The sequence below is a fragment of the Lygodium microphyllum genome, chromosome 29 (assembly GCF_053477565.2).
Source record: "Lygodium microphyllum isolate KBCC chromosome 29, Lygodium_microphyllum_v1.1.10, whole genome shotgun sequence".
Lineage (NCBI taxonomy): Eukaryota > Viridiplantae > Streptophyta > Polypodiopsida > Schizaeales > Lygodiaceae > Lygodium > Lygodium microphyllum.
The window spans coordinates 29,934,827-29,946,965 of record NC_141163.1 but is presented as its reverse complement, the minus strand read 5'-3'; the positions used below and the strand labels follow the sequence as shown (position 1 = coordinate 29,946,965).

General features: G+C 39.0%; 1 protein-coding gene across 3 annotated transcripts in view; it reads left to right on the top strand.

Moving 5' to 3' along the window:
- Nucleotides 1-11,831, top strand: part of LOC148010490 (uncharacterized) — a 164,170-nt gene extending 152,339 nt beyond the window's left edge. The window contains exons 10-11 of one of the 3 annotated variants that reach the window (XM_087672138.1): nt 9,282-9,386; nt 11,326-11,831. In XM_087672138.1, coding sequence (XP_087528264.1) covers nt 9,282-9,386; nt 11,326-11,349 — 129 coding nt within the window. In that variant the 3' untranslated portion in view covers nt 11,350-11,831. Of the gene's footprint in view, nt 1-9,281; nt 9,387-9,849; nt 11,280-11,325 lie in introns of those variants that run through there. The other 2 variants (XM_087672136.1, XM_087672137.1) reach the window with 2 other exon arrangements.
- Nucleotides 11,832-12,139: the final 308 nt, after the last annotated feature.

Genomic DNA, 12,139 nt, shown 5'->3' with positions numbered 1-12,139 from the left:
AAAAGGAGTGGTTGCAGATATTGAAATATGGCATAAACGTATTGGACATGCAAATGTGCAAAGGTTGAAATTAATATAGTCCAAAGGGTTGGTTACAGGGTTGCCTACTTTTAGAGTTGCATAATTTCATGAAGTGTGTGAAGCATGTCAGTTTTCCGTCTAACACCATATCAAGAATCGTGTGGTGGGGGACTTGCTAGAGCTACTGCGCCAAATATATGCCATACGCAGATGTAGGGGAGAATCTAGTAGAAGATAAGCAGTTTGGACATACGAGCTTGAGTCTGAGATACCATATAATCCTGGTGGATTTACAGAGCTTAAGTTACGACAAGGATTAGATGAGCTATCATTAGATATCGAAGGATACATACAGGATAAGAAAATCGAGTTCTTGATATCCTACGATTCAAGCGGGAGTGATTGGACTTGTGATGTGACAAAGACAGATGTTTGGATTTATGATCCTAGAGGCAAAATGATCCAGAGTATAATACCTTGAGAAACATATACGTGGATTTTTGATCCAAATGGACTACACTATTGGCCTGGAGGATGCGCAAGTTTAAGAGGGGGTGGATGTCGTAAGACTACAGGTTCAATGAAGGAAGAGCAAGGAAAAGACATCCATACAAGTATTTTGAATATGTGCTTATGCTGTACTTGAACAGGATCTTTATAGGACTTTCAGGCATCAAAACTTGTCCATCAAAATAGTTTGAATATCCATTATTAAGTTTTAATAACTTAATGAGAACTTTGGATAGATCTAAATACATACAAGGACCTATTTTGAATAGTACAAGTTATCGAAGACAAAAAATATCAAAAGGTGATGTGTTTTACAAAAAGTGTCGTTTTTAGCCGTTTTGAGAAGAATTTTGTAATCTTGCTCACATAGATTTGTAGAGCAGGGTCATTATGATCGTTTTGAGTAGAGCAGGGTCATTATGATCGTTTTGAGTACTTGGATGACTATATTCAGAGTTTATATGACAAAGTGATTGCCAAAACAAGTCGTAGCTTGACTTAGGGTCTGCAAAAAAACGAAAATAGGGAAAACAAAAAGTAAAGGCAAGAGGTTTGGAAAGCAAGATTTTGAGTTTGTAAACAAGGGATAGAGTTGCATAAATAGAAGCATGGATGAAGGAGAAGATCTGGGCAATTGGAGAACTCAAGATATCTTGTGTCTTTGATATGAGGACACAAGCTTGAGTACCAAACGAGTGGCTTAGCCCAGAAGGCTATCCAAATAAGGAGATTGAGCAAAGATTCTACTCGACTTTGGCTTAAAACCTAAAGGTCTCAACGCTTGCAGAGATTAATCATTATTGTATTATTAGAGTTTACTTGAGGATTTTCCATCTTTGTACAGTGCTTGTATTCAGTAATAAATAATATTCTTTGGTATCTATTTTTCTTGTCTCTCATCTTCTGTCTTGTTTGATCAAGAACCCTTGTGGTTAGTGGCTATTCGCAAATCCCCCTTGACAACATAGAAACGTAAATGAAAGGGTACAACAAAGCATAAACTCAACAGAACACAATTAGGGTTAGGGTAACTCAGAGACAATGAACACAATGAAGATCACTTGGAATACTCGTGGGAGGTGAACTCCCCCTAGTATCACTCCTCATGCATCCTAAACAAGGATTGGTCTAGTTATGCACCAGTAGTATCCAAGCAGAGAAATATGTAAAGGCATTGGACTTATGCTTGAGAAAATACACCCACATGTATCTAGAATGATCATCCATAATAAAAAAGAAGTACAATGTGCCATTCAAGGTGGCAGTGGATGTCGGTCCACAAAGATCAACATGAATCAATCTAAGAGGTGCCTCAGCCCTGTGTGTAGACCATTGAGATTAGCAGTCTAGTTAGCTCATACGTGAGCGTAGGTTGAGTTAGGTATTATAGTGGTATTTAGGATTCTTTAGTGATTTTTATGATGGTTATTTAGGCATTTTATGCTCGGCAACCAGCATTAAATGCTGGCTGACCTATTGCCATTTATGGTACTATTTTGGCCTATATATTTTGGGCTTCTTTTCTCAGTCAATCATTCATCACGTGACGTTTTGTTGGAGAGGAGCTGGTGCTAGTGCCCACACAGCTAGTGACTCACTATTGTATGCGAGTGTCTTGTGTTTGGTATATGGATTCCATTTCCTGACCATTCTTCTAAGTTCTCTTCTTTATAGTGTCCTGTGTTTTCTCTTTCCTTTCTCTTGTCTTGTGTTCAACAGTTTATTACAGCATGTGTTTATGCTTCCATTGCTACATCCACTTCAAACTAGGAAATGGGGTAGGGTGCTGCTTTTTGAGTTGACAAGCTTTACAGATATCCTATGATTTAGGCATGGAAGATCATCAACCATCTATTGACACGACAACTCATAAAGAGAGTCTTATCCGAGATGTTCTAATTGAAAATACCAAATACACTCAGTGCTCGTAGGCTCCCGTGAAGTGGCTTAAGCCTAGAAGCAGTGGAACTAAGGGCCCTTGGTTGCTGGCTCGAAAAGAAACCATGTCATGTGGTACATGTCACTAGGCTATGCCTCACTGTAAGCAATTACTAAACATGTCAGAGAGTCAAGGACCTTGACTGTGGTGGCTGTAAAGAAGATTGCTTGACCCAATTAGCAAAGTTGTTGAATGGATGATACGTTTACCCCAAGTTGGGGAACATAGTATACACCATCTAGCGTAGCATGATGTGGGCCCTAGTTAGTGGTGGCAAAATTGATGCGACCATGAGCCTGAATCTTGACCAAGGAGTTGTTCCTAACTCGGACTCTCCCATCTGCAAGTGCTCGAGAAATGAAAATGTCCTTGATGGGGGTCGTATGATGAGTAGCTCCATTGTTCACAATCCAAGGAGTAGTTGAAGTACTCGGCTGTGATGAGTAGCCTTTGCAATCACCTCATCAAGAGGCATCTCACAAATGTCGACGAGACTTGCATCTTCAATTGTCTCCAAAGAGACGATGTGGGTCTCTGCAAATCAATTAGACAAGCCCCTTGGCATTGAGAATGTTGTCAATTGTGATGGTTCACTAGTAGCAGTGTGGGTATGGTCTCACCACTACCCCTACTGAGGGTTGCCACCACTCTACCTCCTCTCTTGGGGGTGGTCTAACTGAGGGGTGGGGGTTTAAATCTTAGCTTTTGGTGTTGTACCTCTTGCCTTTGATCAACACTCGTCGTTGTCAAAGTGGTCAGTCTCCTGACAATGTTGACAATACTGATATTTCTTTGGTACATTTTGCCACCCATTTTGATTTGGTTTTTTTTAATAAAAAAATTGGAGTTTTGATTTTTTTTACCCTTTCCTTGCTGCCCCTTTTTAAAAGAAGCAATGAGAGTACTCTTTGAAGAGGTCAAACTATGGAACTGATCAAACAACCAAGCGTAATGTAGTAGCTCACACTCAAATTTATAGACTGTAGGCATAGTAGACTGTGAGATCACCTGCTGTAGAAATGGAATTATTTCCTTGAGCGCTTGTTTAGAAAAAATGTGACTTGATCGTTCGAGGACTTAGGAGCTCCCATGGTAGAGAACTCGGTGAGAAGGTGCAAATACTCAATCAACTTTGCTTTCAATTCATCCCGATCAGTGATTTTAAAGTTTTGAAGCTTCTGATCCAAATTGATGTAATGGGTCCTATCCAAGTCGCATAGCGGTTAGTCAAGTGTGCTTGACGTTGGGATGCTAAGTCAAAATGCTGAGGTTATGAATGAAATTCAAGTAGTAGACCTTACATCAAGGCATTCCTAGCCTTCCATGAGTAGACAACCTTGTATGGAACAAGTGCGAGATTAGGTTGGGGTTCTAATCCTTGCACAATATCCCATAGGTTTCTATGAGTTAAAGACATGTCTCATTAGGTTTGACCAAGTAGTGAAGTTCAACCCATTAAAATATATCTTGTCACTAAAGACATGTTTGACTGATGAGGAGGAAAAAGAGATATCGAGTAAGTGGAATAAGATGGATAAAAAGCAGATGGTGAATGGGGATAAGTGGGAGGTGAAGGAGCTGGGTAGACAAAAATAGGCTGAAAATGTCCAATGGGTGCCGATTGATGCAAAGGCATTAGAAGATGAATGTTTTCATAAGTGCCGGTGGAGGTGGAGGAACTAGGACATGTAAGCCTTGTCCAACGATCGGTTGGGGCACAACAAAATGACTAGAAGGCCTGTGAAGAAAACTACTAGGGTTTGTACTGAGGAAACACAGAGTGTATGACCACGACAGAAACACAAAGAGACAAACATAAACATATAAAGCAAAACTCAAATCCTAAACGCAAAACTCAAAACTTAAACACAGAAACTCAAACAAAAACAGAAGAAGGGAGAGAAGAATACAACTCTAAAGTGAATAAATACTGCAAATGAATGTAAGAGTGTATAAATACAACTCTAAAGTGAATAAATACTGCAAATGAAATGATGGGTGATGGGTTGATTAACTGGATATCAGCTTGTTAAAATTTCTTAAATTCTTTTTAATATGAAAATACCATGTATAGGATATTTCTAAGTGAGGTAGTAGATTGAGATTTTTCAGAAAAATCTCATTTTTTTATTTTAAGAGAAAATTAGAAAGAGGGTATGAGGTGTCCTGATGAGGTTAGAAGTAGGTAAAAATTAACCAATTTTTTTAATGAAAATTGAAAAAATTGGAGGAGATTATTGATGTGGCAACTTGGGAATTTTCAATCAATAAAAAAGAATCTCGTTTTTGAAATTTTCATGAAAAATTAGGATATGAAAAATTAGGTGTCTTGTGGATGTTAAAATGTACTAGGATTTTTCAAAAAATATATATATAATAGTTAGAAAAATAGGGGAATGAATACTTATGTGGCAAGAGACGGAAGGAAAAGTATATACTCTTTCTAATAATTTCTTATCTCTCTCTCACCATATGTCATTCTCTTGTAAAGTCCTACTTACAATTGAGCTCTTTCTCTCTTTTAGTTAACTACTCTTTGGCTTTTAGTTAGAATTAAACTAACTGGATGATTTTTCTTTTCTTCTCATTTTTCCTTTTCATACATGCATAATTTCTTACGTGTTTTGTCGACGACTAAGGTGGAGTTTTCATAATAAGGAATAACACACATACACTATTAAAAATAATTAGTCCGTGTTTACAAAAACTATTCTTTATGTACGTGTTCGCATGCTTTTAAGTAAATACACAACCATACATCAAGAGTGAGTTCACAAGAGTAAATTATATATTTATTTATGAAGTGTGCATACACGTGTTCACGTGTATACGTGTGCACATATGCCTAAGGAGGAGTTCACAAGAATAACTTATCTCCACCGATTTGGTACTTTTAAGACTTAAGTCCTTTAGCTAGTGGAAGGGGGGGGGGAGTTCATGCAAGGATCAACGATTTTCCTCGTGTATACGATAAAGAAAATTGCCATGGGAGATTTCTTAATTTTTTTGTATGTACATTTTGTGTTGTCAAGGCGGTTTGCTACATCCTCTTCCCCTTAGAGAAATTGAGATCTTCTCATCTCGAGAGAAACTCTAGATGGTCTCTCCAGAGAATGGACTCCTCGATCCACGTGGCATCTTCTTTAGGGAAGTCCTTCCATTGTACAAGGTACTCACGAAGGGTTCGATTTCTGAGAGGCTTCTCTCTAACCTCTAGAATTCTCTCAGGCTGGACTTCTAAGATTCCTTGAGTTGACATTACAATCTATCCATCATCTAAGGCATGAGGAGGACTTGGGACATACTATTTTAGAAGATTTACATGGAAAACATTATGAACTTTAAGATGAGGGGAAAGTTCTAATTTGTAGTCATCCCTACCAAGACATTTGATAATTTTGTAGGGGCCACAATATCTAGGGCTTAGCTTCTTGAATTTTCCAAGAGATAGAGAACTTTTCTTAGGTCGAACCCTTAAGAAGACCATCTCGCCCTCCTTGAATGTGCGAGAACTTCTCTTGGTGTTTGCATAAGCCTTTTGTCTATCTTGAGCAACCTTAATATCTTGATGGATCGCTTTGGTCTGCTCTTCCAATTCTTCCAGCATTTTCCTAGATGCTTTGACCCTTAAGGTCGGATTTGAAAAATTTAGAGGAGACAAGCACTCTTGCCCATACAATGCTTGAAAGGGAGTCATACCAATGCCTTGCTGGTACGAGGCATTATAGGCGAATTCCACCAAGGGAAGATATTGAATCCACTTCTTAGGCTCTGCTACAGTAAGCCCTCAAAATGTTCTCTGGTACTTGATTGACCCGTTCAGTTTGCCCCTCTGTTTGTGGATAATAGGCAATACTAAAGCACAATTGGGTTCCAATAGCCCGGAAGAGACAAGTCCAGAATTTGGACGTGAACAGTGAGTCTCTATCACTGACTATCCTCTTTGGCAGTCTGTGCAATCAGAAGATCTCCTTAACAAACAACCTAGCAATGTCAGATGCTTTGAAGATAGTCTTTACTGTGATGATATGAGCAACCTTTGTTAGCAAATCGACAACTGCTACGATAGAATCATAACCTCCCTGCACCATAGGAAGGCCAACCACAAAGTCCATACTGATACATTCCCATTTCATTTGTGGAATGTCAAGTGGATGTAACTCTCCAGGAAGTTTGATCCTTTCTGCCTTGATTCGTTGGCAACTCAAGCATTGAGTCACGTACCTCAGAACATCAGCTTTCATTCCTGGCCAGTGATAGCTTTTTCTAACAGCGTTGACAGTCTTAGCATAGCCAGGGTGTCCAACTACGAGACTGTCATGGGCCTCCCAAAGAATCTTCTTTTTGAGATCCTAGTTGTTAGGTACACATAGCCTATGTTGATAGTACAACAGCTCTCCATCAAGGTGATAATGTTTGTATCTGTGCTCTAGTTTTGAACCATCACCTCCTACTTTGATGGTCTCTCTTAACTCCAAATAATCTGTGTCATTGGGAATCTGAGGCACTACTTCTAAGATGGGATTGCTTGGCATGAAAATTAGGCTAGTAAGAAATCCTCTATTGCTAGGATATTCTAAGAATAAAGCATTGAGGAATGATTTCTTGCTCAAGGCATCAGCTACCACATTTTCCTTTCCAGGGTGGAACTTGATCTCAAAATCAAACTCCTGAATCACTTCAATCCATCTCCTTTGTCTCATGTTCAAATGTGACTGTGTGAAGATCCATTTAAGACTTTTGTGATCAATCACAAGTGTGAACCTTCTACCCAGCAGATAATGACGCCAAAGTTTCAAGGCATGGATGATTGCTAAAAGCTCGAGGTCATGCATAGCATAATTCTTCTCGTAAGGTTTCAGCTTTCGAGAAGAATATGCGGCTGGATGACCTTCTTGAGTAAGGACACATCCCAATTCCATGATGATTGCATCAGTGATTACTTCAAATTTCATTGAGAAGTCCGGCAACTTTAGGACAGGAGCAGTGGTGAGACACTCTTTTAGCTTATCAAATCTTTCTTGCTCTCGTTCTATCAATACAATCTTAACTTGCTTCTTGAGCAGCTCAGTGAGAGATGCTGCAATCAAAGAATAATCCTTGATAAAAATCCTATACCACCCTATCAAACCTAGAAATCCTCTGATTTCTTTGACGTTTTGAACCATCCTTGATCTTTAGTATATTTCTCAACTCCAAAGGGCATTTGTTATTGGTCTATTAGACCACTTACCCATCCTATCTTCATAGAGGCATCAGAGGCTACAACATTAGTCCATAATCGCAAGTTATCTCCTGACAAGGCAATCGCAAAGGCCCACTCTATCTGACTGAGCATATCTTCTCCTATTTGGATCGTGGATAGTGAATCCACCCATTATATGATCTCAGGAATGTGTGGTGTAAGAATAACTCCTTGGTCAAGATCCATAGTCAAGGTCACATCAAACTTAATACTAAGACAAGGGCTAGGATATCGCTTTGCTAGATGGTATCTATTATTTTCCTTGCTTTCACCTTTTGTCTGTTCAGTAGCTTTAGCAATTGAAGTGGGTAGTTTTCTTTACTGTTGCCGCAAACAAGGTCATAGAATCTAAGATTGCTTTAGTGATTACTCGCAGCGAGGCACGATCTAGTGGCCTCTACATGATGACTCGGTTTTTCTCCTTGCCAACAGTCGAGGGCTCAAAGTTTCACCACTTCCAAGCTTTAGCCACTATGTGAGAGCCTACGAACAATGAGTGTCTTTGGCATCATTGCTTTGGACACCTTGGGTATGACTTGCTCTTATGCTAGATGGTTAAGGGCCTTCCGTGCCTTAAATTATCCGAGGATATCTCTCCCACCACCTATCAACTTAGGAAACAATACCACACTCCATTCCCTTATTAGATGACACCTAGAGTTGAGATGTCCCTACGATTGATTCATGTTGATCTCTGTATATCGATATCCACTGTCCCTTAATGGCCTCCTTCTTTTCAATAGTGGATGGTCTTTCTAGATACATGCGAGTATACTTTCTAAAGCATTTATTTTATGCATTCACCTACTTCTCATCATGGATGCTTCTAGTATATGATCAAATGGGTCGCCGTATAGGTTGTATGAGAAGTGATAGTAGTGGTGGGTTTATCTCCTATGAGTTCACCAAGTTTCTACAAGAGTATGGTATTTCTCGCCAACTCACCTCTATCAACTCCCTTTCTCAGAATGGAGTGGTTGAGCATAGGAACCAAACTATGATAAACATGGCAAGTTCTATGTTGTTCGTAGTAGAGCTCCCCGAGCGCATTTGGGTCAAGGCTACTAATACTTCTGTAAAAATATTGAGAATGCATGCTAGGATGGATCACTAATGAGCACAAAGACAATCATAATGGACCATAAGTAATTACAATCATAATGAATCAACACTATTCGAGTATCAAGAGATATTATGCTTAAAGCTTGATGTTGATTCTTAATGCTTGATACTGTGGGAGCTTTAGAGATAACAAGAAAGGGTTTAACTCTATAAGGGTCTTTCAAAACACAAAATTATACAACAAAGTGAAAGGAAGTGCTAGAATCCCAGGTCCTAAGAAAAGTGTCTATCCTCCTCGTAGTCTGTGAACCGCCATGTATCCTCTCCCATCCACCTTGTAGAATATAAACAGTCTTTGTCCAAATCCTGGAAATTTTGTTTATAAGAAAGCACTCAAATCATCATCTTTCAAAGTAATGTTGGTCTATAATGACCTTTCTTTCCAAGTGATGTTGGAGTATAATGATCTTCAGTAAATTTTAAATTCGACTGATTGGTTTTCAGGTAGAGGCGCTTGAAGGTTTGTGTGAAGGTGGTGAAGGTGTTCCTTCGAATGCAGAAATTGAAGCCATTCTTCGTGAGACATTGAAGAAATTAGAAGACTTAGAGGTTATCTACTTTATGGAACTTCCTTCATTAAATGCATAGTGAAAGCAGATACATAGAAGTATAATTCATCCAATATTAAACGAGTAGACATCCTTTAGCTGATGGATGAAATTCTAGTGAAATAGAATGATGACAATATATTTTGTGTTGTCATCTCCTACCTTTGAGCCCTATCACAGCTTTCTTTACCCCTGGACTACTTATAGTAGATGAACTACATACTCAAGTATTTATTTGTCTACAGCCTTGGACGGCTTAGTAAAGACCCAAAAGTATTTTAAATTTCTTTTATTTTCTGATTTATTACACTGCAATCCAAGATGTGTGTGAGTGCAAGTCGTATGGACAATTCACAAATATGATGCAAAATAATTCCCTTCATGGCACTATATTCCTGTCAAAAATGGGATTGTTTTCTGCTTTTACCTTATCCGTTTGTGCCAACATTTCCTTGTATTGACAGTTTCAACACAAAGGAGATGAAATGCTACCGGACGAAAATGTCATTGCTCAACTCAGTGCCCAACTAGCTTCTATCTACGAGGAATACATGGCAATCTTACAAGCTGCCATTGGGTCTCTTCAGGCCTCTCAGACATTTTCTCAAAATTATGCTGAAGCAAGCCAATTTTCATATCCTGATAGTAGTACTCGCCCACAACCCATAGAGCATCCCAAGCAGACATATGGGAGGCATTAACTTGTTGAAGAATGGAATGAGGCATATATAACTTCATGGCAAGAGTTGTCTTTTGTTGTAGTCTGCAGTATTCTTCAGTGCTCATGTATGAAGTTCTGTGATATATTTACTGATTAAAAAATCTGTTTGTATGTAAATGACAGACAAAGCATTGAAATGATAACTCAATCCAGAGTATAGAAGGAAAATTTTGTTTGTGCATTGACATATGCATTGATGCATTGAAGCCCCAGAACTATGATATAGAAGTGGTAAATGATCCTTCTCCTTTTGGTGCCTTATTTTTTCAGTACTTAAACAAGCCAATCAGAGAAGATTGTTACTGGATCATACAAATACGCTAGTGAGTGGTCATAGCCAGAATCGGAGTGTGCACTGTGGGACAGTGATTCGCCTTTAGACACCTTTCTCTAGACTTATAGAGGAAAGATTACAGGGACTTAACAGGAGGCTTTTTGATGATGCTGTTATTAAGGAAGGAGTTCTTAAGGAGTGGACACCTCCGCCTACTTCATAAGCTTGGATAGGTCCATTATAGCAAGAGGGGATGAGCTGTGGTTGTGATAGCTACAGGAGGACAAGGATCCTTCCTCTCTCACAGTCGAGTAGGATGGCAGGGACTTAGGAAGGGGAGGTTGACTTGATAGACTAGTCTTATATTAGAGAGAGGATCATGGTAGTAGCTCATAGTAGCAAGTGGGAATTGGTATATTGATCCCTTCCCACCTTGCTGTTCAAAAGAGTTGGAGATGACATATTAGAGGAGACCCTTGAAAAGACTCCATTGGATCCAAGGGACTTGCTTTGGAGAGACCATGTAATGAAGCATAGGACATAAGTGTAGAGAGGGGGGGGCATATAAAGCTGAGTGGAAAACATGTTCATTATCTTTTGCCAATTAATCAAATCTTGTTCTTGAGGCTTCTTTATGTGGACCTCTCACCATAGCTAAGGGGTCAGTACCTTGCTCCACCATTGCAAGAGATGAGTTCCTTGCTGCCAACTACATTTCACCATCGTACACCATTCATATGAAATTTGAGCAACAGCTATGGTTGTCTTGATCATGGCTTTATCCATATTTTCTTGTTCATTTCATGTATTTCTTGGATATGAGTAACTGGCTCTTTTACATTGGTATTAGAGCATAGATTTTGATCCTGTTATAGAGTCCTTTTCATGTCAACATCTAGTTGCAATCATTGAAGACAGGGAACTACAATTAGATCTTGGTCACAGGGTACAGTCACATCACAAATGTGACTAAACAGGCTTCACCTTTCAAACGGTGACTATTCTGGAGTTCTTGGAAGAAGTCATGAAGAAAATGGAGGTTTGTTGCCAAAGTTAGCAGGTTGTGGCCTTCGTGCAGCTTATTTTGGTGGTATTTGGACCAAAATGGAGGAGGCAAGCTTTAGTAGAGGTTTCTATTACTTTTCAGGGAATAAGGGTTTCTTCTTCTTTTCCAAGTTACTTCTCTTCTTCCATGGAGGATGCTGGTCCTTGATATATCTGCCATGGCATTATCTCTTCACCAAATCTCTGGAGCCTTAATGTTTCCATGACAAGGAGCAAAGGGAGCACCATTTTCACCTACCCTGCTGACCAAAATCCACTCTGATCAGTCCTGAAATTCAGCACCTGTTTTCTGACCTGTTATACACTTCAGTGGATAGTCATTGCTTGATGCTAAGGCTTTAGAGCTTCAAGCAAAGGATTCTAAAATGGTAAGAGCTTGTATGGGAGTCTAATATGTTCAGTATATGCCAGTTTGCAGCAAATTAGGGCTTGCTGCCCACTGAAAAACAATGTATCTATACATGAGAGATTGTGAGAGAAAACTATGAAGACAATGAAGATGAATCATATGTGATATTTTTTCATTCAAAGTGGAGCATTCTTTTGTGTTTTCTATGTCTATTAAAGAATATGAAGAGAATGATCAATTTTATTGAAGATAAAGCCGTGGGAGAATTGTTTATATGATGTTGCATGAAGATTTCTTGCTAGTTGTGTTCTTTTTCTTGTTGTGGTTCTCTAAAGAATGAAACAA